The following is a 25658-nucleotide window of genomic DNA, read 5'->3' on the forward strand; positions in this document are numbered from 1 at the left end:
ATCTTTTACATGGATTCAGTTGTCCCTAAAATCCTGCACAAACCCCAAATCAACAGATTTGAACAATGTTCCTCGCTGACTCGTCAGATAAAGTATGGATCTTGATCCAAAATCTGTGGTTCAGGCCCATCTCTAATCAGTATTTTTCATTTTCTATAAAGCAAGTTGATTTTTTTCTTAAAATGCTGCCAGTATAAACACTGAAGTTGAAGCTATTTATGCTATTAGAGGGATACCTGGAGATACTAAATCTTTCCCCTATAATAATTATTTAAGGGTTGTGTTGGCAACTTACCTTCCTCAGAATCTTTAGTGGGTAATTTATGTTGGTTATTTGCTTAAGTAGACCCAAAGACTAGCTAATCATCATTTGCCAATTTCCAATATTATATGTTCTGTACTTGTATATTTGGGTTTGTTCCGTGCCCAGAAAACAAATAGTGTTTTGTTACCATCATTCCTAATCATGCATAGCCCAAGTATCTGGGCTTTGTGTAGGGAACATGGTGAGCAGATGGGAATGAAACAGCCCCTGCACAGCTGCTATTCCTATGCATGGGCAGCTGCTGTCCCTATGTAACCTCTGTGAAGGGTTTTGGCACCAATGAATAGAAGTAAGTGAGAGTCCCATACCCACTCTTCCAGCTTGCCCCTAACAACTCCCCTATACAGTAGCATAATAAGAATCAAACTCCCCCCACTGTGCCTTCTGGAGAAAACATTGCTCCCCCACCCACACATGGCTGCTTCACTTAGCGTTCTTTTCCCTTTATGCTGCTTTTCCATGTGAGGGTCATGGTGGCAGTACAGAGAATAGGGAGGTCCAGACTTCCCTTTTCCTCTGCAACAGGGATCTCCTGCTGAGGGATTCCCAAGTGTTCCCAGACCAGCCAGGAGACATAATCATCCCAGCATATTCCGGGTTGGTCTCAGGGCTTGCACCTGGTAGAGTTCTAAAGGAAGGCTCCCAAAGAGAATCCTTATTAGGTGCCTGAACTAATTCTGCTGGCTCTTCTTCAAGGTTCTTCCAAATAGCCGAGCCTCTCACCCAGCCTGAGAGTGAGGCCAGCCACCCTGTGGAGAAACCTCATTTTTGCCACATGCGCCTGTGATCTTGTCCTTTTAGTTGTTACCTAAAGTTCATAATCTTAAATAAGGACAGGGATATAGACTGACCTGTAAACTGAGAGCTTGGTCCAAGAACTCATTTCCTGCTTCACCACCTCTGATTGTCACCAGACCCACATCATTATTGTTGCTGCACCAATCCACCAGTCAATCTCCTACCATCACTCTTGAACAAATACTCCAAATTCTTGCCCTTTTCCACAAACGGAAGGTGCTCCCACTTTCTTTACCTTGACAGTTTCCCTTACTACTGGCATCCAGCAGGAGGGCCTTGGTTGCCACCATGATAGGCATCAACTGCATTCCAAAGCCAGAACTTTGTGTGGATGCCTCAAGAACAGAAGCTCCGAACATGGTCCACTTGGACTCAATGTCCAAGACCTCAGCCAGAATGCAGAAATTCCTCTGCAGGTGGCAATTGAAGTCTTTCCTCACAGGATCATTTACCAGATTTTCCCAGGCAACATGTACTGATCATGTGGGCCTCCCATGTCTATCATCCTGTTTGTCTGATCTGATCTGATTCACCATTGCGTGGTGATTGGTTGACATCTTTGTCTGTCTTCATCTGGTGTCCAGAACATATTCCACTCACCCCACCCCAGTAAATTGTATAGAGGACTTTGTTCCTTCTCTCCATGCTTGACCACATTCTAAGATCTGAAGTTGACACATGGCCATTGATGTGTTGGAGAACGATCTACAGACAAAATATACACCCTCGCCTAGTTGGCATATGAAAAGTTCTTAGAAATGTATTTTAACAAACATCATTTATACTTGTCTTTTAAAAATAACTTTGTCAATAACATTAAAGTGAAATGTTAAAGCAAGAAAGAGCTAGACCTTTTCTTTCCTGGACTCATTAAATTGTATAATAAATACAATTATATTTATAGCCAGATACTAGCACTATAGTTAAGCTCTTTGCAGTGGATTGAATTTAATTTTACAACACAATTGACAAATTGTGTAAAATTAAGAACAGTTGCACATTTGTGCTATTGCTTCTTTAATTTAGAAAATAACTAATTTTTTTGAAAAAAAATTAAATTGTATAAAATGTTTATTACTGATATGTGCTTCATTAAAGAAAATATATTCTCTTCCTTAGCAAGTACTGGATTTTGGTTGACAATGTATTTTTATTATTATATTTTAAACAATGCTGTATATTTCCAAGTATTTTGTTCATTTAAACAGGAAAATATACTAAAAATCTGTCAAGCAGCTGTAGTAGTGAGATCTGGCCTCACGATGGTGCTACATTACCATTTCTAAAAGGATTTTTAAACAGCAGAAGACCGCTAGGGGAGAAAAAAATTGCACTGAATTAAAATGGAATATGTTTCCTTTTGGATAATTAGTGAATATATTGACCTTCTACTACATCCTTTATATGAATTGTATGATGATCATGTATCATAAAAGAATTTAGAACTCTGAATACAGCCAATGAGGCTAATTGATTAGTAAAGGTTAAGTTTGTCATCTCATAACAGGAATTTAAATGATATGACCCATGAACTTGTTTTTCAGGTAATTTTTCTGAATTTTAAACCAGAAACAGGTAGGCTAGTGATAGAAAACTCTCTTTAAACCTTTGCAGAAACACAGCTGTCCCTCTTCTCATCACAAAATATATGATAACGAAGAAGAAAAGAGGGGATGATATGTCATCTTGCCTTACAACAGTAATAATGTTAAAATATTCAGTGTCTCTGCTCTCTGTCCCAACATGGCATAGAAACTCATACAAAACATATATCAAATTAACCATCTTTGCTGGAATTCCATAGTGTCTCATGATCTACTTACTAGAAAGCTTCTTTGTGGATCCTATCATACACTTTTGTAAAATTAAGCAGTTAAAACACATTTAGTCTAGGGCTTTCTCAATAAGTTTGCTCAAGATGAAATTCTGATTTGAACATGATCCACCTTATTGAAATCCAGCCTGTTCTTCCCTCAATACATAAACTTTTTTATCTTATTCAAAATGACAATATAAAACACTTTCCCAGATACAGAGATAGTAGTGTCACCATTCTCCAGTTATCACAAACAATATGGCCGGCCTGCCTTTTTTGGGATTTTACAGATGCCGCTTCTTCTCTAATCTTTAGGACAGTTCTCCTTTCCCCCAAACCATTCTGTACAGCCTGCACCATCACTTCCTCCCCAGCTTTTAACATTTAAGCATCTATCTCATAGTCTGGTGCTTCATCTCTCTTCACTCAGTTTATAGCCTTAGTTATTTCCTCAAAGGCTATCACTTGTAGTGATATAAGTATGTTAGCTATTCCTTCAGACCTCTCAATGTGCATTAGTGTTCTGCCTCATTAAGCACAGCCTGGAAGTGTTCCATCACACCTGTACTTCATTTATGGTTAAAATCATGCTATCTGTAACCTTCCTGACACCACAACATTTCAAGAACAGTGATAACTGTTTGGATATTAGAAAAAGGTTTTTAGAGTCCCCTTTCTTTAGAGTCCCCTCATAAGGGTCTCTTGCTTTATTTTCCATTCATTCTCTCTTATCTGACTGATCTTCAAACTTTTGTCTTTGTCCGTGTACCCTTGTTGCAGAATTGCTCTTTTACCATGGTCTCATTATTGTTCTCTTTCTTAATTCTTTTCTCTCTTCAACAAGCCTAGTGTACTTGCTCTAAGGAAAAGAATAACTCCCAGCATTTCACCCCCACTGTAGTCCATACATGCTTCTTTGAAAAACTACCATTGTTCTATGTTATCCATCAGTCTTTAACTTTTCAACTCTATTGCTAAGTTGCAGCTTCAAATGTACCTTCAGTGCTATAACTACTAACTTTCTAGTATTATATAGACTCTCTGCCTTCTTTAATTTTATTTTGATTGGCCCAATAATAAAATAGATAGTACAATATAATTGTCCTTCTAGCACTACTCTTTACCTGAGAAATGCAGCAGATGACGAAGGTACACAACAGAAAGATGAATACATGCCAACATTATTCTTTATGAAGAATCTTGGAAATTCATTGGAGACATTGGGTAATCAACACAGAAGTGTTTGGTATATGGATTAGCAGGCTGCAAACTCAATCAAACAGATCATTACGGCACTTTTGTAATACCATCAGACTAGCCTATGGCTATGTCTACACTACAAAGGCTATGGCTACACTACAAAGAAAAGTTGGAAAAAGATACACAAATTGCAAACCACAATTTGCATATCTTATTCTGTTTTCCTTCCAAAAGAGGCTTTTTCAACATTTGGCCCATCTATACAGGGCCAAATGCTAGGGGGAAAAAACCCTCTTTTAGAACATCCCTTCTTCCTCAAGGTTTACAGGGATGCCGAAAAAATGCGCCTGCTTTTCCATTTTTTTTTTTTTTTTTTTTTTTTGAAATGCAGACTTGTTCTTTGGATGCAGCAGAGCTTTTCCGGGATACTTCCAGTATCGCAGAAAAGCTTGCAGTGTAGACACCATCTTTGACTGGAGTCTACCTAGCTGGAAGAGAAAATGTACAAGACAAAGAATGTCCTGTTGCACAACAGTAGAAAAAGATGTTGCCATCATGGAGTCAACTTAAGATGGAGCGAAACATCTTGCAATGGGGAAAATGGGCTGTCTCATGTGCCACTGGGCACAGAAAGTTCTAAAGTATATTAGGTAATAAGAGAGTTCAATGTTTGTAAGTGGGAAAGGACATGTCACTATGGAACACAAAAGGATGCAGTTTCTCTTCCTACCACTTCAGCATTTTGTTTAGAATAGCTTTCTTAAAGCTCACACTGTGTATGTCTACCTTGGAATTGGAGGCTTAATCTCCAGTTTGGGTACAGATACCTCTGCTATCTTTGAGTTAGCATGCTAAAAATCGAAATGTAGCCACAGTGCAGTAACCACGACAGGCTAGTTGTCTGAGTACATATCTAGGGTTTTAGATGGAATTGTACATTGTGAGCCCAATCCAGTGCTCACACAACAGTTCCCCCAGTACTTTCAAATGGCTTTCAAATCAGGAGAATATCAAAATGACTACATCATAGATCTGCATCTTGTTACAAGATGTGAAGATACTTTTTCAATACACTGTAGAATGGGGTGGACAAAAAGTGGCCTGTGGGATCACGTGGGTTAGTCCCTGCTGAGCTGCCGGGTGGGTTTATTTAACTAAGCATCAGAAGATATGGCCATTCATAACTCCCATTGGCCATGGATCATCATTCCCGGCCAATGGGAGCTGTGGCAAGCAGTGCTCCAGTTCATTCCCCAACTGCAGCTCCGATTGGCCAGGATCAGCAATCTGCAGGCAACAGGAGTTGCAAGCAGCCATACCTGTGGACACGCAGTTAAATAAAGTGTCTGGCAGCTTGCCAGATGTTAACTCGGCTGGACTATGTCCAGTCCACTTATTGCCCACCTCTGCTGTAGAAACTACTCAGACCATAAACTTGGTCTAAATGTCTGCCTGTTCCTACACTCTATCCACAGTATCTTCATTTCCAAAACTTCTTCCTTCTTTCTCTTTCTTATTCTCAGCCACTACTGGGTGCCCACCTCTCTCTTGTCCTCTCTCCATTTCCTTCTCATTCTCCCTCAGCTCAATCAGTCCATCTATTTTTGTTAGCCATCTTTCATCAACTACCAGACCCAATTTGTCATATATCCACAACCAATATTTTCCCTCACAACCTCTCCAGTTACTTCTCTAACCTCAAATACACATTCTACTGCACCAACCCCATCAATTCATGTTCTGCCACCCCATAGCTCAATCATCCTTTGTGTCCACTCTCTCAGTAAGTGCTCCTCTCAAGCAGCAGCATCCTCTCAACCTTACCCCGACAGATTGACTAATAAGTAAGGGATTGTCAGAGTAAAGGTTATACTCTGTTCCCTGCTCTGTAAAACATAGTACATGTTCCTCCACAAAACTGATCATGTGGTTCTTCCCCCCCAGTTCCTTTTCAGCCAAATTGTCGTATCTCCTTCCTATTTACTTGGATGTGGTCTTTTCTCTTTCTGACTGGAAGCTCTCAGGGTCATAGACATCTAGGATCTATGGTTGTATGAGGTGTTGTTCCCCTACCTATTCTGACAGAATCAATGTAGCATGTATTCTGCTATCCATGCAGAGTCCCCAGGCTGTTAGTCAGTCTGCATGGGGGGCAGTCAAAGCAGTAGTTTCCCCTTCTCTCCTTAACACATGATGAGGCAGCAGGAAAAGAATGGAGATTTGCTGAGCAGATGCAACAGGGAAACCACAGTACTGTTGCAGCTCATGGGAAGTTCACAAGGTCTTCATTCAACTGGAGAGATGCATTCTACATATACATGCTTCTTATATATCCAGGATAACAAATGGATAACCAGGGTATTAGAGAAACTGGCTGAGCAGTAAGGAACTATACTTCAGGAACTGTCGCCTAGTCAGGTAGCTCTGCGCACGGAGCCCTGAGCCTCTGACTGAGTGGGAGGATTAAGCAGCTGCAGGGCTGTGCTGCCACACAGCTTAGAGGGAACCTTGTTCACAATATACAATTCCACCTAAAATATGTACTCAGGAACTATAGTAAGGAATTATACTTGGGAAACTAAACCTAACTATTTTCAGTTTCATAACAAAGAAATGGCTCCTGAAAGAAGTGAACCTATTTGCAAATCTTTTCTACAGGAAAGATTCATCATTTTGCTTCAGACACTGACACATTTACAAGCCTGCAAAATAAACGTATTTTGATTCAAGTGGAGACCTGCGTGTATTAGCCTTGCAAATATTGGCCCCTCCCCAAAAAAACAGAGAAAATGGTATTTTCATTTAGTATGAATGACAGCATCAGAGTCCTGAGAGTTCTGAATACTGCTGAGAAGAAAGTTTTGTGATTTAAAAAATTGTATTAATTTCATAAATATTGGAATTTTAGAAATTTCTCAAGTGCCCAAAAACTTCAATAGGTCTATAGTTGATCAATTTGTTTTAAACTCAGACAAAAATGTGTTTTTTAAAAACTTAATAAAAATATTACCAGCTCTTCTGAAAACCTCATAAAACTAAATACCTATTTCCTCCTACTTCCTGAAGCAATACTGTAAATTATGAACCACTGACAAAGTGAAATTATATGCAATTTAAAGTGTAATCTTGAAAACCTATATGTCTAGCTTTAACTCTGAAAAGTGACACTGCATGTTGTCACCTTCTTACTCAACAAGACTGTAGCTTTTCTTTAATGACAAATATTTTTACTTTTTTTTTTTTTTTTTTAAAGTCTTGGTACATCACAGCCTACTTACCTAAGATAGAGTGAGCTGAATTCAAAAAGGCCAATTTCAAAATCTTTTTACTTGAAAATGAGCACATTTAACACAAAAGTCCTTTAGGGAGAACACTCAATAATGTAATTTTACAAAGTCTCTTTTCAAAGTAATGCCACAAAGAGAATATAGAGCATTTTGTACAATTAATTTTCATATTTGATATTAAAAAATTGTGTCTGAACGTATTTGGAATTGATGCAGAAATTCCAATGTATCACAGAATGTAAATACTGCTGCAGACATCAAAGGGCACATCTACAGATTTTTGTTCAGTGCACCACAGAAGATATGACTAACAGTACACATTGGTATTACAACTTTATCTTGGATGCTAAAGATATGGGTGAGGCAAATAAATGTAAATATGGCAAATGATGATGTGAGAAAAGTTTTCTTTATGCACTTCACATTTTTAATAGCCATTATTATTAAACTAAAAATATTTCTGCTGCTCGTTTAATAGTAATTTGGCAAGTTCGAATCAAACAGACGTTGAGGAAGTGGGAAGAAATATTTTTACCAATCAGTATCTAGGCAAAATTCATCAGAATAATTTGCAGTTATGCAGAAACTTGTTTTCTACACATCTGGAAGTGCTGACTAGCCTTAGCATGAACAGACAGAGAAGGAGGCTTCAAATAATTATTTCACATAGGTTCAACACATTCCTTACTATGAAGTCAGTGCTATATTTATAAATATCTTCCATTGTAATGAAGTATCCTTGAATTTCCTATGGTCATACTCATTAAATAATGCTTCTGTTCATTTCTAGAATGCTGGTCCTGCAAAAAGAAGAACTGACTATTTTATTACAGCCATAAATAAAAAGTATTAGGCTGGAAACCTACATCACTAGAACTGATTCCACCAGTCTTTGGCTGTCCTTAATGAAGCTGTACATTCAGATTTATTCTCCAGAACAAAAATGCCACTTTCAGAAGAACTACTAAATTATGGTTGAAATGTAGCAGCAAGACACTACTCTGAACAGAGCTTCCTGTTCTTAGCTTGTTTTATTAAGACACATTTGCTGTGTAACAAAATAAAGACTAAGCAAAAATCAAATGGAGCCTGTCTGCTTTTGTGTTTAGATTAATGAGTTGTGAGATTAGATAACTGTAAGAAAATACTCAATTGTGCATTAAGTATTGTAGTGGTCTGAGTTAGTTTTTGTTTATAATGGTTCATAATCTCACATAAAAGAGGAGCCTTCTATTCCCTGTTATTTGGTCATACTTATGAAACATAAATCAGTTTAAAACAACAATTGTTGTCTATCAATTAAAAACATTAATAGTTGTTTATATTGCTTAGTTGTTTAAATATACTGGGCCACATTATGATACTGGGCCACATTATGATAGCAATTATACCAGAATACTGTAACTTCCCAAAGCAGTTTACATGGACAAAAACATGAGATCAAAATCTGGTTCAGTATATGGAGAAAAACAAATCTGAAAGTGAATACTTATAGATCAAGTGTAATTTTTGCACAATGTGGGAAAGAGACAGGGTAAAATTGCTAGTTATGGGATGGGAGAATTTAGGCAACTGCAGGGTTTGGCAAGACTTACGAATTTTTTAAATTTATTTTTATTCAAGATCCCCAAAACATGGCTTTTTTCAAGCCAAAAAGATTATCTTACATCTTTATTTTATCTTCTATCTGATTTATCACAAACATGAGTCTTTATGACATGTTTACATAGGCTGGGTAGTTCATGTACTTTGAAATTGGTCTTTTTTCTCTTTTAGCCCCGACTCTTACTCTAGCCTCTTCCACCCACAACTGAGCCTATGCTAGGACATTTCCAATACATATTCTCTAAACAGTTTGGACAGTCTTTTTTTGCCCTGACAGGCATGCTACAAAAAGTAGGAGAAGATTATAGATTGGATGGGTTTGGTTTGCATGACTCAAAAAAATTCACTTCTATCCATTCCCAAAGTCCAGTGACACCGTGCCAAAACCCTGGAAGCAGTTACAATGTTTACAACATAGCAGGTGCAATATTATTTCAGTAGTACTGTGTATGAACAAGTCCTTATTTGCAGATTCCTTACAACCCACTAACCCATCTATTTCCAAGGTTCATCTCTCTTTTCTGTACAGTCCCTTTCTTTTTCAGCTGTCAGGTTCTTGCCTCTGTTTTTTTCCCCTAAGATGAGTTACCTTCATGGCAATTTCCTACAGTATCCCGGACTGCTGAATTAAGTTTAAATATTTTAGGAGTTAATTGTATTAAAAATGCAATTGTTTATGTATTATTGAGGGCTGGTATATAATGTCTTGAGGAGGGAGACATGATAATGGAAACCCTGGAAAGTGTTATGAGCTTTAAAGGTGTATTTGAAACAATGTACAGCCTCCAATTATGCAAGAACTCATCCTTTGGAACCTTCACCTTGAGTGGGACTTAGCTGTGGATCACATGAGGGCCAGGCTGGAATCTCAAAGTTATATAAAAGCACTCACAGATTCATATAGCCTGGAAAAAAACCCATGAATATGTGAGAGGGTAGACAATTCCTGGTCTACGTGGTGAAATCCTCAGAAGAAACTCTTCGGTGGAGTTTGAAGGATTAATCACCAGCCCGAGTCTTGGCTTTAATGAGAATGGCATCTACTATGCTTATTAGCACATAGGTTCTTCTATTGTTTTTAGTATGTGTTCTCTGTGCTGCTTTCAGCTTAAGCATGCTTACTTAGAAAAAGCTACGTTGAAAGTTATCCCTATGGGCAATTACTTAGTTTATAGCCTTTAAGGAGAAGGCAAAGCAGGCCTGCTAGGGCATTTTGACTTGCTGATTATTTCACAATGTAGACCAGGAACTTTGCAGCCTGGAAAAAACCCATCAGGGGAGATCAAGAGGGAGAGAAAGAAAGAGAGACCACAGAATGGTGAGGCAATGGCTGAAGAGCTGGTCGCCTAGATCTGGGCCACAACATTCATGAACTCAGAGACCACTAGCAGCCAGGAAGGAAACCCTATTTTCTTCAGATCTATGTATTAGAGAGGGACTGTAACATTGGCTTTTGACAGTAAGGTTATGATACTTGATTCATTAATGTTTAGTTTATTTAGCACTACATCAAAAAAGCAGCATGTAAATGTATCTCAATCTAAAGAAGAGCAGAGACAATCAAGGTGGGAAGAAAAGAGAGATAATCAGGACTCTACCAAATTTATGGTCCATTTATTGGTCATAGGATTATTTAAAATTTCACTGTTTCACCTATTTGAATGTGAAGTTTCACAGTGTTGTAACTGTAGGGGTCTTGACCCAAAAGGTGACTGTGGGAGGGGTCAGAATGTTTTTGGGGGAGGGGACCGCACTGACTTCAGAACTGGGATCTTGGTGAGTGGCTCTGAAGGCAGAGCAGCCACCACCAGTATCACAGAAGTGAGGATGGCATGGTATGGTATTGACACCCTTGTTTCTGCACTGTTGTCTGCTGAGTTGGGCCCTCAGTCAGTAGCTGCCACTATCCATTCACCCAGTTCTGAAGGCAGAAGCACCAAAGTAAGGATAGCTTGGCAATCTTAGGGTACGTCTAGAGGTTTACCTGGGTGGTCGACAAATACCTTTGATGTCGACACCCACGCGTCCAGACTATTGCGCTGATCAGCTGTTTGTCGGCTCAGCGCGGCAGCCATGTAAATTTAAATGAAGCGGCGATTATTTAAATCGCCGCTTCATTTTACTATGTCGGGTAGCCTAATCTACATGCCTCTGGCGACAGAGGCATGTAGTCTAGACGTACCCTTACTCCTGAAGAGCTGTCTACCCGCAGTAGTCTGGCAAAAAGTAACTACTATGAAGGCAATGCATAAGTAAGGATGGCAATGCCATAACACCCTTAAATAACTTTGTGACCACTTTGCAACTCATTTTTGTGTCAGGACTCCTAATTTGAGAAACATAGGTCTCCCCTGAGAAATCTGTGTGGTACGGATTTCAGAGTGTGAGGGAGGGAAGACTAGATTTCATGGCCTGTGACACATTTTTCGTGGCTGTGAATTTGGTAGAGTCCTAGAGATAATACACTACAGAATAAAACAGACTGTAATGCCACAAGGAATATGGCAAAAATCAGGAAAAAATAACCCAATTATCTTTGAACCAGACCCACTGAATTAAAAATTGGCAGAGTGCATGAAGTGATTTTTCATTCAAGCATCACCGATGCAATTAATGTAGTGCAATTATTTACAGTCAAACTTGCTTTCTTAATTTTTAGTTTATTTTGGCCTACATCAAAAAAGCAGCATGTAAATATATCTGAATGCTAGAAGTGTTAAAAGCTCTAGTGACAGGATGATTCTACACCAATCATGAAAGCATCAACTCAGGAAATTAGTGTTCTATAGTATTGGTGACCAGATGAATATGACATACATTGTGACTCATTACTGGAGCTGAGCAAACAGATTTCTTTTTCAGATTGGAGGCCAAAACAATATTAAAAAATTCAAACAATTTTTAAAACGTAGGTTTAACAAAAAAGTTAAAAAAAATGTTTCATCAACTGATACATTTTTAGTGTACTCAACAATTTTGGTATGGTGTTCAATTATTTTGAGCTAAACAAAAATGTTTCATTTGAGTCATATGTACTTCCTTCTCTTTCTGAGTTTTTCATTTTCATTAGGCAGTTTCAGGCTCTTTTCACTGTATCAGCATGTTTGCGTGTGTTTTAATTTCTGTGATTTTGATTCAGAGTGGTACTTTGATTTCAAGAGTTGAAATAATATTGCAATGCCTTTGACATTTTTCCCCTCGAACAAAACTATTAATCAAATTTGACCCAAAACTCAGCTAACAGTTTAGAGGCCTTAATTTTTTTAATCAAAATTCAGTAAAAAAAAATTATCCCAAATATATTAATTACAAAGACCACTGTTGGGTTTTTAATTAATACAGGTTTTAAATATATGAAAAGCCATCTGATAAAATAGTAAGAGATTTATTATTTTAAAAAACCCAAAGCTCCTTCATTTATGTATACCACTTGTGAAGAAGTGACACCTAAGAACACGGTTAATGTTAGCATCTGCCTTACCTCAATTTTTTCCCATACGGTTTCATAATTGTCTTGGTGTTGTATATCTTGCATCAATTGTTGAATTAAAGCTGATTTATTTGAGGCAGAGATCTCATTTTTCTCAGAGGGCTCAATCACTACAGGCTTTCCTGATGTGTCTTCGATGTATTTTTTAATGCAAGATGCAGGCATACCAAATTCTTCATCTGAAAAAATGTCACTGAGAGGACCAGATTCAATGCTGTCATCCAGAGAAGATACTATGTCACTTGAAGAGCTTGGTGAAACCCTACCCATTTTTTTGTGCTTCTTTTTAATTTGATATGTTGGATATATCTCAGAATCTGAGTTCATTTCTGAGAGCTCCCAATCATCAATGTTTTGAATGGTTTCTCCTCTGGGTTTCTGAGGCAGCAGTTTTGTTAAATTTTCTAACTTCAAAGCCAAGACTTCTGTCTGCTTGAGATGTGACGGAAGCGCTAAATATTCATCTGAACCATACCAGGCCTTGACAACTTTACCATTTGTATTATCAAAACTTGTTGATGACAAATGACTCTTTTTGCTCTTATTTCTTGGAAGAACAGATGAGGAGGAGATAATATGCCCTGAGTCAGTTGAAGATACACTTTCTTGGCTGTGAGTTGGTGAACTAGATTGTTCATTTTTACTTTGGGACTGGCCATTCAGTTCTCTCTGATTACAGGAATCTGATGATGCGGAAGCAGAATCTGTTTTTGTGCCCTCCCTGGTCTGAGAGTTACAGGAAGGAATTCCATTTTGTAGAGCTGAGCTCCCTCTTTTATTCACCTGCTTTGCTGAAGCTGAGTTAGCTATAACTCCAGGTGTCCTGCATGATGTCATCTTTTCAGGAGTATCGTGTGATTTTTTGTGCCTTGGCTTTTCTTTCCGAAGGTAATAATTAGACTTACCTAGACTCATGGAACTTTCCTTAAAGTGATTATTTATTGTGTATTCAAGGTTTCTATCATCTATTTTATGTAAGCAATCATATGACTGGCTGACAGCAGATGGACTATTAGTGTAAGATGATTGTAAAGCCAAGCAAAGCTTGGACCTATCTGGTGGGTCTAATAATGAGGGTGTACTTCTACTCATATCAGTCTTTAAACTAAGAGAGATGGGATTTTTCACATCACTGATTTCCAAATCATCTTTAAACGTTCCTTCTTTTAGAAACAGACCTCTTTTTGGCAATGTAGGTTGTGTGGGAGAATCCTCATTATAGTTAAAGCAGTCTCTTATAGATCTCTTGGGAGTTGAGTTTTCACAGTGTGGATGCTGTCTGCTTTCTGTACCAAAATGGTGCAATGGTCTGTATTCTTGTTTCTGTAAACTGGAAACTGGTTTGCTGTCAGCTGATAAGATGCCAACTTCAGTGCAAGATCCTGTACAGAGAGATGACTTTCCAGGTGACAGCTCAGGTGATGTGTTGCTGTCTTTACTTTCTCCCTGATGTTCTGTTGAAAGAGGTAAGTGGGTTTCTTTCACATTAATGGCTTCATTACACTTGGAAACAATGGAATCAGTTGCTACTGCAAGTAAACCCACGCTTTTGATAAGCTCAGGAAAGTCTTTTTCCATCTCACTGTAGTTCCAAGATTCAAGTGGTTTTGCGTTTGCTTGATTGGAGGTTACGTCACCTAGAGCACCACGCAAATCCTCACTAGGGCTATAGTCAGACAGTTCAAATGCAGTAATACCACAATCCAGGGACAAGTAATTTTGAGAGCACTTGATAGTTAACTGTCCTGAGTCATCCACTTCAGTTAAAGAGTCAAGACGGTCCTGAAACAAAAATTTCAAAAAGGCCTTTTAAAAATGGATATCAGTTTTAGTACTTACTATTCACTATTCTTAAATCCAGTACACTCAACATCACAAATCCTGTCAGCGGCAATTTTTTTATATATTCAATTTAGAAAAGCGGTTGTTACCAAACTGCCACAGAGCTTTGTACAGTACATTGTGAGTGAGTGAATAGTTTTACAATATTTGGAAACATAGCACAGCAGAATGGTCAAGTGTTAAACTGCACATAGAAATGTTTAACTCCTACCTGGTATCACCCTGCAGAATAATGCAAATTGTAACTAACCTGAAGAGATACTGCGCACAGTTTTCATGGTATGATTGCTATGATGTTTGAAACTAAATATCAAAGTCTCTTTCATAACCACAGAAAAAAACAATTCAAGACAGAGGAGGGACCTCAAAACTCCACAAAGTGGACCTCACAGACCCTCCCAATGGTAGTCACCGTGGATGGGAGGGGTTTGTGGCATAGAGTGAGCAGTGAATGGGAAGCATCTATGTTCAAACCTGATGAAATCTGTGATTTCTGAAACCTATGGATATAGAAATATCCACTTAAGAGTGCTGTCCCTCCAAGTCGCTCCACAGAACTCCTACTGATTGTGAGAATGAGTTTTTCAGAAGCCAGCTTGCCTTTGGCAGAGTTTGCCAACATTTGTGTGACAGCAGTTTCTTACTGCACCTAGCCTCATGCAGCATTAACTCTTGTGAACGTATCTGCTGATATATGTACAAGGTTACCTGGGGACAGTACTATGAAACAATACAGAAATTGTGGCTATATCTACAATACACTCTTCCACTCACAATTCCCTGATTATCAGTTCTCCACTCTCAGAAGCTGAGGAAACAATCCTTATTGAACCCTAAGATTTTAAAATGCTGAGACATCTTGTGCATAAAAACAATTAGTTACAGCTTATTATCTTCACATTTGTTTTACTTATATTAATTTAGGAGTCCAGCATCTAGGCAGGAATCAGCAATCTCCCAGTATCAATGTATATGCTCAAATCTGAATAAATACCTCAAAAACAAAGGTCCAAATTCTGTTCTCATTTACTCTACTCCTAATGGGTGTAACTCCATTGAGTCCCCTATTTAGATCAATAAAGATTCAGATAGGTAAAATGGCCAAAAAAAACAAAAACAGACACAAACATGAAAGAAAACATTTGCTCAAGTGCTGGTAGAGGTTGAACTGCTCTAGTCTGGCACCCTTTGGACCTGACTGGTGCTGAACCAGAGAATTTGCTGGACCATGGGAGGTAATGCTGCTATGCAATATTCACCAACACTTCCACTGCTTTCTAGGCTCATAGAAGACTCATGGGGTAAATTAGAGATGAATAACAGCAAGAATACTGAGAGTCAAGACGGGTGGCTGAAAACAAACTTTATGGGACCATGGAAATCTTGACCACACCCTAAGTGGACACCCAGCTAACTAAAATCATGCCGGACCACAGATGTTGCCAGACCAGAAAAATGCTGGATTAGGGAGGCTCAAGCTGTATTAAAGTACAGCATACTATTTAAAACATGCCATGATGTCTCTTCCTCATAGTAAGCTATTTCAACAAATGATCTCCAATGATAATCAAAACAGCTGCAGTCTCATCAATAAAGTAGCCTCATGTTTGCCTGTTACCTTGAAAGTAGCACATTATTAGTTTTGGAGCACCGTAATCAATAAGAACACTTTGATGCAATCGTTCAGTTACTAGGGCCACAAGAAATAACACTTGTGGCAGCCAGAAAGATACAAATTAAAATAATCACAAACACTTAAAAACCATTACGCAAAAATGTCTTAGTAGAATTTTGGTTGGACTTCTCTTAAAAACTTTTATTGCATGTATTCCAGTCATGTCAAGGGACAAGTCAATGAATTATAAGTAAGCAATGACACAAAAGTCAATCTGTTAATTATTGTTAGTTTCTATAAAACCATCAGGCTTATTTCTTGCAGCTCCACTTCATGGGAAAAAATGAACAAACAATTATTATGGCTGCAGTGTTTTCTGGGGACATATTTCAATTAGCAAGTCATACATAAATCCACCAAAAAGCTTTCTGTGGCCTTCAGGGCATGCCTGACCATGAAGCTATGAACCCTATTCCTTCGTCTCCTCAAAGTTGTTTATTAGTGTTAATCATCTTTACAACCATGCATATTAAAACCTTCCTGTTTAGTCACCTCCCACAGCAGCTTCCACATGTAGGTGGAATCAGGGCCAATATTACTATGTTTTTATTTCCATTTTTATTTCAGAAAAATAATATGTTTAATATACCATAGCCACCAGGGCTGCCTATCAATAGTCCACTTCAAAATACAGCCATTTTAAATACATTTTGCCACAGCTTTATAGAAGGGGATTGCATTTTTATGGAGAAATAGGATTCATTTTATTACAAGATTGAAGCTTTGGAAGAGGTCTATTTCCTCCTGACCTCCAGATGCAAGCAACAACTCTGGCTCTTTCTTTCCCCTTGCATGGGCATATAGTCCTTCATACTCACAAGCCATTCTACCTTTTCCCAGAAGGAGAAGCAATACTGAGAATGAGATTTATGTAGCAATATTGTATTATATACGAATATAGTAAAGCACTATTGCAGTGATTCTCAAAATGTGGTCTGTGGACAACTAGTGGTCTGCAACCATCCTGCAGGTGAGCCATGGGCTCATGACTTGCCCTCCCTGCACTGGCTCTCCTGCCTTGCCCCTACCTCCTACCCCCATGTAGTTGACGTGCCTGCACCAGCTCCCCAGTGTGTGTGTTTAGGGGGAGCCTCGCGGGCCAGATCCAGCTTTCAGGGGAAGGGAGCAACTTCACATGCTACCACTCCCCCTTCCCCCAGGTGGAGGAATGGCAGTACAGGAAACCGCTCGCCTGGAGACTTCGCTGCTGCCCCCATTGGCCAGAATCACGGGAGCAGCAGCAAAAGATGGTCAATCTTTTTTTGGGGAGCAGTTGGGGAGCTGGTGCTGGCACTCCAACTATCCAGGGGGACAGAAGAGTCATGAGCCCATGAGCCACCTGCAGGATGGTTGCAGATCACTAGTGGTCCATGGACCACACCGGGAGAACCACTGCTCTAGGCAAACAAGTGGTTTTTTGTGAAGCCCAGACTTTAATAGTAAGATCATAGAACTGGTTTGCTACAACCAAATCCTTAGTGGGTCCTGGATCATCTCTCCCTGGATAGATGCAAAGTGTCCAGAGCATCTCTGACTCCTCAGGTTGCAGCCTCTTCTTTAAGGGGAAAAAATCTTCCCCCCTGCCAGGCTCTGTCTTTCTAAGGAGGTATTCTCTATACCAAATATAATTAGAATGAGTTGGGGTACTTCCTGCTTCCTAGTGCCTGAATTAAAACCTTCCTTAGGTTATGAGATCATAGTTATATAAACCCTGCCACATTCAAACCTTAGCATCATGGCTTCACTCCTCTGGGTGTGCTCAAGGCCATGCTTTTCCTTAGAACTTGCTAGAAAGTGTTCAAAGTCCATCAGAAACTTGTGTTATCTGATATTAATCCATTTAAATACATTTTAAGTCCAAAAGGGACCATTATGATCAACTAATTGGACCTCCAGCATAACACTGACAATAGAATGTCACTGCAGAAAGCCCATAAGCTATTTTTTAAAGCTATTATGTAACTTTTAGAAAAACATCAAACCTTGATATTAGGGTTTCAAGTGATGGAGAATCGGTCACATCTTTAGCTAAAAAGCGTTCCTATGGTTAATTATCCTCACTGTTAAAACTATGCTCCTTATTTCTATTTCAAAAACATTTGAACTAACAAAGTTTCTTTAAAACAAGTTAGTATCCATACTTACTGAACAAAAGGCAATCTAAGTTAATATATCTATATTAAAAAGCTTATTAAACTTTTATAAACTTTGCATGCTTTAGAAGAAAGCAAGATCAGAGCTGATCTGCAGGGATGCTGTTATCCCAGCTGGCAATTTGTAGACTACACTTTCAAAAGGAAATTTTAACCTGTCCTGTACAATGGTGGATAAAACTTTTCTATGCCCAAAGTTTGTAACTACAAAGACTAATTCCATATCTTGGTTTTCACATGCAAATTCTTTTTTCACACACTGATCTAGAATTGAGCCTGAGATCACCAAGTTTTGATTTGGATATGAACTTCTAAATTCCAAGATGACTAAATCAGACGTTTTGGGTCAAAAAGCACCTCTGAACCAATCTAAGTATCTGTGGGGAAAAATTTTAGGCTTGTGGGAAATATTGCCTGCTGTTTTAAAGAATGCTTTTGAAAAGTTGGCCCTATGAGTCTACATTTAATCTGGTTCAATGACAATGGATGTCAGCTGAAGAAACTTTAGCTGAGAAAACACTTATTCAATTAGTCTCAAGTGTATCTGGCTACACTGGCAACAGTTTGGATGAACTGCAAGTGAAAACTACCTAGGACTTTTTTATACTAGTAGCAGGGTAGATGATCTTCAATCCTCTAGCAATATTTATGATTAGGGATTAATGTTCCAAAAGTAAATTACTGTATTTAGTTCTCATACCTCTTTTGTCTCCTCAGAAAATGCTTGCAGAATATCAGTCTGCCTGGTGTAGTTTCCATTGGCATCCTGTAGTCCCTGTAGGATGCGTTCTCTCAGAACCAGAACAGAAACACGCAGCTGGTGCCAGAGTAGCTGTACTGTATGTATATCGACTATCACATTGACGGAGTAAGACAGAAGCTTGAGGGAAAACTCAGTCTCTAACAGAGCATGAATTTGTTCAACGTGGTCAGATATATCTTCACATATATCCTGTAATAGAAAAAAATGTATACCTTTAGCTACAGGAATAGGCCCTATAAAGATCATCTCTAATTTTTGGCTAATGCAGAAAATGTGATTTCAGATAGGGAGAATAATGTAATTAATACATATGGGATCTCTATTTTTTTATTTATAGCAAAGCTACAACAACTGAACAAGCAGCTGTCCTATTTGGCAGGAGTGTTCACTGAGTACAGAGACAGCATGCAATAAGTAAAGATGGCACAACAAGATCATATGAATCATAGAAAGACAGCACTGTAAAGATGTCGTCTTAAACTGTAACAATTGCAAAAGAGTGGTAAGACTGACCCAACTGAACTCTATTAGTGATTGAAAAAAAAATCAGAATGTAAAGAATTTGATTAATGCCATTCCCAACAAAATAAGTATCAACAGAGTTGCCAATTTAAGTGAGAATCCACATTTTTTATACACACACACACACACACACACACACACACACACACACACACACACACACACACTGTTTTGTGGAGCAGTGAAAGAGTTAAGTCACAAGTAAGCTGATCAGGTATATGAATGTGAGTAAAGACACCCTATGATGTCCAATTAAAGAGTTACACTTTTGCATATTGGATAAACTGTTGGTAAATGTATACAGCACAATGGATTTAATTGACTATAAACTACAGATTAATGGCACATTCATTGCAAAAGACCCATTTAGACTATCTGAACTATGATTTAAAGTTTCATTGTTAGAATGTGGCAAGCAAAAAGACTGAAGTAGGCAAGTGAATACTCTTAATATAAACAATGTTGAACTTTTTGGTTAACTTGATTACTACACATTCAAGTTCTGTAGTCTGGACTTCCACAGTCCAGCAACGTCTATGATCCGGCATCCCCATGGGTGCTCCTGAGCTGGTGGACTCATAGGTAGAAGCTGGGCCCCACACTCAGAAACTCCTGCTTGGCCCTCCCAAAGTTCTGGAGTGCCACAAATAGTTCACTTGCAGTGCTTGAGCTCAGGGAGGGAGAAGGAGGAGCAGGAACAGAGGAACATTCAAGGAAAGAGGCAGTGTGGGTGCGGAGCCCAGCAGCCAGGGACAAGGAGCGCAGCCCCAGAGATTGTTTGCAGAGCCCCTCATCTGATGGCTGCAGAGGGGCCAGCACTGTCCTCTTGTTTAGCACCAGTCATATCCCAAGGGTGCCAGACCTCACATTTGAGATTTGGGATTCAGAGGAATGTGGATTTAACCAAATCACAGTCAAACACATGATTGTTTTTAGTCTGAAAAGGCTTGCAAGGTGAGTGTGGTGGAGTACTGTCAAACCAGCCCACAAAGACAGGGCCAAAAGAATGTGATCGAGGAGACTGTCAGTGTTTTCAGATTCAGGTGTTTTGGGGATCACACAGTGATATTAGGTACAATTTACTGGAGCTTTTAAGGGATGGTGGAGTGTACTTGATGGATGTGGAGACTGACATTTGGCAAAAGCACTTCAATGACTGGATTGGGGAGGAAATAGATACCAGGGTTTGTGGGTGGAAATGATTGTTGAGGCCTCCAGGGGCTAGTGTCTTATGCAGATAAAGGCTAAAAGGACCAGCTCTCAGATGTAAATGAGAGCTAGGATTTTACCTTGTGGGTTTTGTGACTATAAGTAGAAACCTGAAATTTTCATGGACTACAGGTCCCTTTTGGTCCCCTCCTCCTCCCCTCCCCGTTTGCCCCCCATCCCTAGCATGTGAATGAGCACAAGATCAGAGAACTCATAAATTAGCTGAAGTCTTTGGGAGGAGGGCAATCAGAAAGTTATACCCCAAATTATTGTTTCTATATTGGGAGCCCTGTAATCTGCACTAGACTCAGTTAAATACCTGGTATGCTCAGTGTTAATTAAGTTACAGTCCGCTGCTTAAAATCCATTCCACTGTCTGTATTTTATTCGGCTGTATGTCCTAAGCAATTAGATTAAGAAACATCCCAATTTTTGTAGAATGTCAGAGATGCAACTAATCAAAACAGTTGCTGAGAGACATGGTGTTTGTTTTACTCATTAATATTTTTGTTTAATATCAGCAAATTGATGCAAGTAGCAAAGCACAACCTTTTTGCACTGACAATATGTAAAATATTCTGTATCAGTTTAGAGCTGATGTTTATAAATTTAAAGTAAAGCTAATAATGGTGTTAGGTGCATGGGGAAATAACGTGGACACCAATGCATATTGTCTAGTAACTTAACAGTAATAAATGAAGCCAAATGCCCATTGCAATCGATAGCTCAGTATTAAACAATTAAAAAACAATTATGGTTAGAATACGGTCAACCACTTAGCCGCTATTAGAGACCTGGGTTGGAGCCCAGTGAAAGCAGATAGACCTAGGATCCTCTATCTGGGCTGATATTCTACTGGTGGTGACTCCATCCTTCCCTGGGGTACTGACCTCTAGGTGCCCTGTGTGCAAGGGCTGCTATATTATATTGCTATACAGGCAGTCCCCGGATTATGTACAAGATAGGGACTGTAGGTTTGTTCTTAAGTTGGATTTGTATGTAAGTTGGAACTGGTACATATTGTAGGGGAAACTCTAGCCAAACATTTCTCCAGAGCTCAGTTTTGTTCTCCCACACCTCACTTCCCTCAGTCCTTTATTCTCAAGCTGAGGTGTCTGCTGAGAAAAGCCGCTCCGCGTCTCCCTGGTCTGCTGGGGGAGGGGCGCTAGCTTCGCGTCTCCCTGGTCTGCTGGGGGGAAGCAGCTAGTGCGGGGTTGCCTCACCCCATTTGTAAGTAAGGATCCGATGTAAGTCAGATCCATGTGTAACCCTTCTGCCAGGCCGAGTAAATAGCAGCAGCAAGGGCCGGGTTCAGTATCTAGGGGTCTCCTCCCAACGAGGTAATACAACACCGGCTCGAGCCCCCACCCAGTGACCTGGGAAATCTTACATACACCCCCACCCAGTGACCTGGGAAATCTTACATACACCTCTGGGTGCCTCAAAAGAGGCAATTCTTCCCCTCTCGCAAGCACAGAGCCTCAGTAGAGTAGCAAACCTTTAATAACATGAGGTAACCCAATGAGCAACGGCCCTCCCCCCAGCCACAAATCTCCCCAACGTCCCAAAAGTCCAACACCCCAAGAGTCTCAGCCCTGGGTCAGTGCCATCCCAGGGTTCAAAAGTCCACCCGGCAGGGTTTCACCATTCCAACCTGGAGGGGTGGGGATCGATGCACCTTACGTGGCCCGGCGGTGGCTCCGCCTCTCCATGCCGCCACCGTCAACGCGAGTCACTCCGCCACACTCCACTTGTCGTCAGGTAAGCCGCCTCCACTGTCCGGCTCCGCAAATCCACCAACCGCCTCAGTCCACGCTCCGGGCTGCCAGCTGGTTGCTCCTGCCGCTGCTCCACCAGCTGCCGCTCCTACCAGCCACCGCCAGCTGCATCTACTGTCCATCTGTGCTTGCTGGTTGCCCCTTGCAAACTGCTTTGCTAGCAGCACAGCGCCAGGCTCCCCTCAGCAACAGTGATTTCAGCTCTTGTCCACAGCTCAGCAACAGTGATTTCAGCTCTTGCCAGGCTCCCCTCAGCAACAGTGATTTCAGCTCTTGTCCACAGCTCAGCAACAGTGATTTCAGCTCATAACAGAGGAGCCTTAGCGCTGGCCCACAGCAAAGTTAGTTCCACAGCTCAAAACTAGACTCCTAATGGAATCTAAATTAACTCTGATATTCCACAGTGGAGAGAGGAGGGAGTGCAATCAGTGTTGTTTAGGCCCTCAGACAGGGCCCCACCACCAGGTACCAAGACCTGTCCCCAACCTCTCTCAATTTGACTGGGTTTGGAACCCATGCCCCTTGTCTAGAGAGTGCTACTTAGTTTATGGCGAATCCCTCTGTCATAAACAGTTCCACCATTCCATTGTCCTTGATTCGCATAATCAGGGTAACAACACTTTTATCCCCTCTGCCTCAATAACAGAGAGACTGGGGCTCCCACAGTGGCCAAAGTGACGATTTGGGCTGCTGTGGCACATACTAGACAGGGTGGGTGTGTCTATGCAAATTGGGCTCAGCCCCTGAAGTCTCTTTGCACCACTTGCCACAGTTCGCCACTAGATGTCAGAATAGAGTTTACCCTGACCCTGCTTACACATGTAACCCGGGGACTGCCTGTATTATATTATATATTGACTCTGGCACTGGGTCCCACCGTCCTATGCCTAGGGTAGCTATATTGACTCTGGCCACTGAGCCATGCTTCCCTGAAGCCCTACTGACTTTGGGCTTTAGGCTATGACTCCCTGAAGCCCATGGGAGGCTTACTGACTATGGCCACTAGGCCATGTTGTCTTGGTGCAGCCAGGGTGATGTAACTGTGGGGTTACTACAGCTCTACTTGACCACCAGAGTGATGGGGTGAACTAGCCTTTTGACACACTATTGGGCCAAAATCAATAAAAACTCATGGACTGACCAAAACCAAGACTCCTAATGAATTAATACTTCAGTTTTAGGCCTTCTCTACATATATATTTGCTTCAGTTTACCTTAAGGTGTGTTTTCAAACTAAGTTAATTAAATTGGTGCAAGTTTGCTAGCAGATACTCTTTGAAACTTCTGATACAGACAATGCTCATTGATTTTAACTCAAGGTGATATTAAAACTGATGTAGCTAAAATGATAAATGCTGGAACTAGGGCCTCTGGTAGTGCTGCTACACTCCCTGACAAGAAGCATTTTATACAGGGTTTACAGTTTGTTTAAATGACAGCACTGCCACTATCCAAATTGTTCTAGTATCCTAGTTAAAAACATATGCAAAATTGTGTATAGATACTTTTATTGCATTATATATCAGGCTTATTTGGTTAAATTCAAGTCAATTAGGAACTGATTTATTTTAAACCAAAGAAAGCTGCTTTAAACCTGAATTAATGTCTACACATTTTTTTGTACCAGCCTTTATTAGGGTTTAAGAGTGGTTTAATTTGATTTAGGGCTTATCTACAATGGAAAGTTGCACAGATTTAACTTAGTTTTTAAACCAGTGTAGTTTTGGTTTACATATGGCTCCTTTTGGTTTCCTTCAAACCTGTTTCCAATCAATTTAAGCTAAACTGAAATAAGAGTGTCTGTCAACCCAGGAGTTTGCATCACTTTATCTGAATTGATTTAAATGCACTCTCTAGGTTAATCTATGCAATTTTCATATGAAGACAAGTCCTTAATTTAATCAAGTAGATGAGTAAATTACACTAAACCAAAGTAAGTGGCTTTTAAACCAAAAGAATAACAGCCACACAGTAATTTGCACCTGTGATATATCTTACTAGGTTTAAAATGCTAATTTAAATCAAACCAAACAGTGCAGATAAGGCCTGAGAGTCCATCCATTAATGCTATGCACCATATTAAAAGTAATATAGCTTAGGAAAGCTACTATCTAAATAGCTGCCGTGCTGAGCTGATTAGTTGTTTGTCGGCTCAGCGCACTAGTTTGGACGCTCCGCGGACGACATCAAAGGCATTTGTCAACCGTCCCATTATGCCTCATGGAATGAGGTTTACCAGGGCGGTCAACAAATGCCTTTGATGTCGACCGCAGAGCGTCCAGACTAGTGAGCTGAGCCGACAAACAGCTAATCAGCTCAGCACGGCAGCCATTTTAATTTAAATAAAGCGGAGATTATTTGAATCGCCGCTTCATTTGGGTATGTCTAGTAAACTAATCTACATGGCTCTGACGACAGAGTCATGTATTCTAGACTTACCCATAGACTTAGACTTTAGACTTTAAGGTCAGAAGGGACCATTATGATCATCTAGTCTGACCCCCTGCACAATGCAGGCCACAGAATCTCACCCAACCACTGCTAGAATAATCCTCTCACCTATATCTCAGATATTGAAGTCCTCAAACGATGGTTTAAAGACCCCAAGATGCAGAGAATCCTCCTGCAAGTGACCCATGCCCCATACTACAGAGGAAGGTGAAAAACCTCCAGAGCCTCTGCCAATCTACCCTGGAGGAAAATTCCTTCCCGACCCCAAACATGGTGATCAGCTGAACCCTGAGCATGTGGGCAAGACTCATGAACCAGACACCCAGAAAAAAGTTCTCTATAGTAACTCCTATCTTCCCACCATTGGCCTATTTATCACTGATAGTGAAAGGTCAATTAATTGCCAAGATCATGTTATTTCATCAAACCATCCACTTCATCCCCTAAATGCATAACCCATGTAGCTTAATCTTGAAGCCAGATAGGTCTTTTGCCCCCACTACTTCCCTTGGAAGGCTGTTCCAGAACTTAGCTCCTCTGACGGTTAGAAAACTTCGTCTAATTTCGAGCCTAAACTTCCTAATAGCCAGCTTATATCCATTTGTTCTTCTGTCCACATTGGTATTAAGCTTAAATAATTCCTCTCCCTCCCTGGCATTTATCCCTCGAATATATTTAAAGACAGCAATCATATCTCCCCTCAGCCTTCTTTTGGTTAAGGTAAACAAGCCAAGTTCCTTGAGT

At 40.0% G+C, this 25658-nt stretch overlaps 1 protein-coding gene across 3 annotated transcripts in view; it reads right to left on the reverse strand.

Annotated features, from left to right (window-relative positions):
* The window catches only part of AKAP6 (A-kinase anchoring protein 6), a 384054-nt gene that overhangs the window by 238089 nt on the left and 120307 nt on the right, over positions 1-25658 (reverse strand). For all 3 annotated transcript variants that reach the window (XM_075926957.1, XM_075926955.1, XM_075926956.1), the window contains 2 exons: positions 18892-19143; positions 12513-14303 (listed from right to left, as the gene is read on the reverse strand). In XM_075926957.1, the coding sequence (XP_075783072.1) occupies positions 12513-14303; positions 18892-19143 (2043 nt within the window). The remainder of the gene's footprint in view (positions 1-12512; positions 14304-18891; positions 19144-25658) is intronic.

This window comes from Pelodiscus sinensis, chromosome 4 (assembly GCF_049634645.1).
Source record: "Pelodiscus sinensis isolate JC-2024 chromosome 4, ASM4963464v1, whole genome shotgun sequence".
NCBI lineage: Eukaryota > Metazoa > Chordata > Testudines > Trionychidae > Pelodiscus > Pelodiscus sinensis.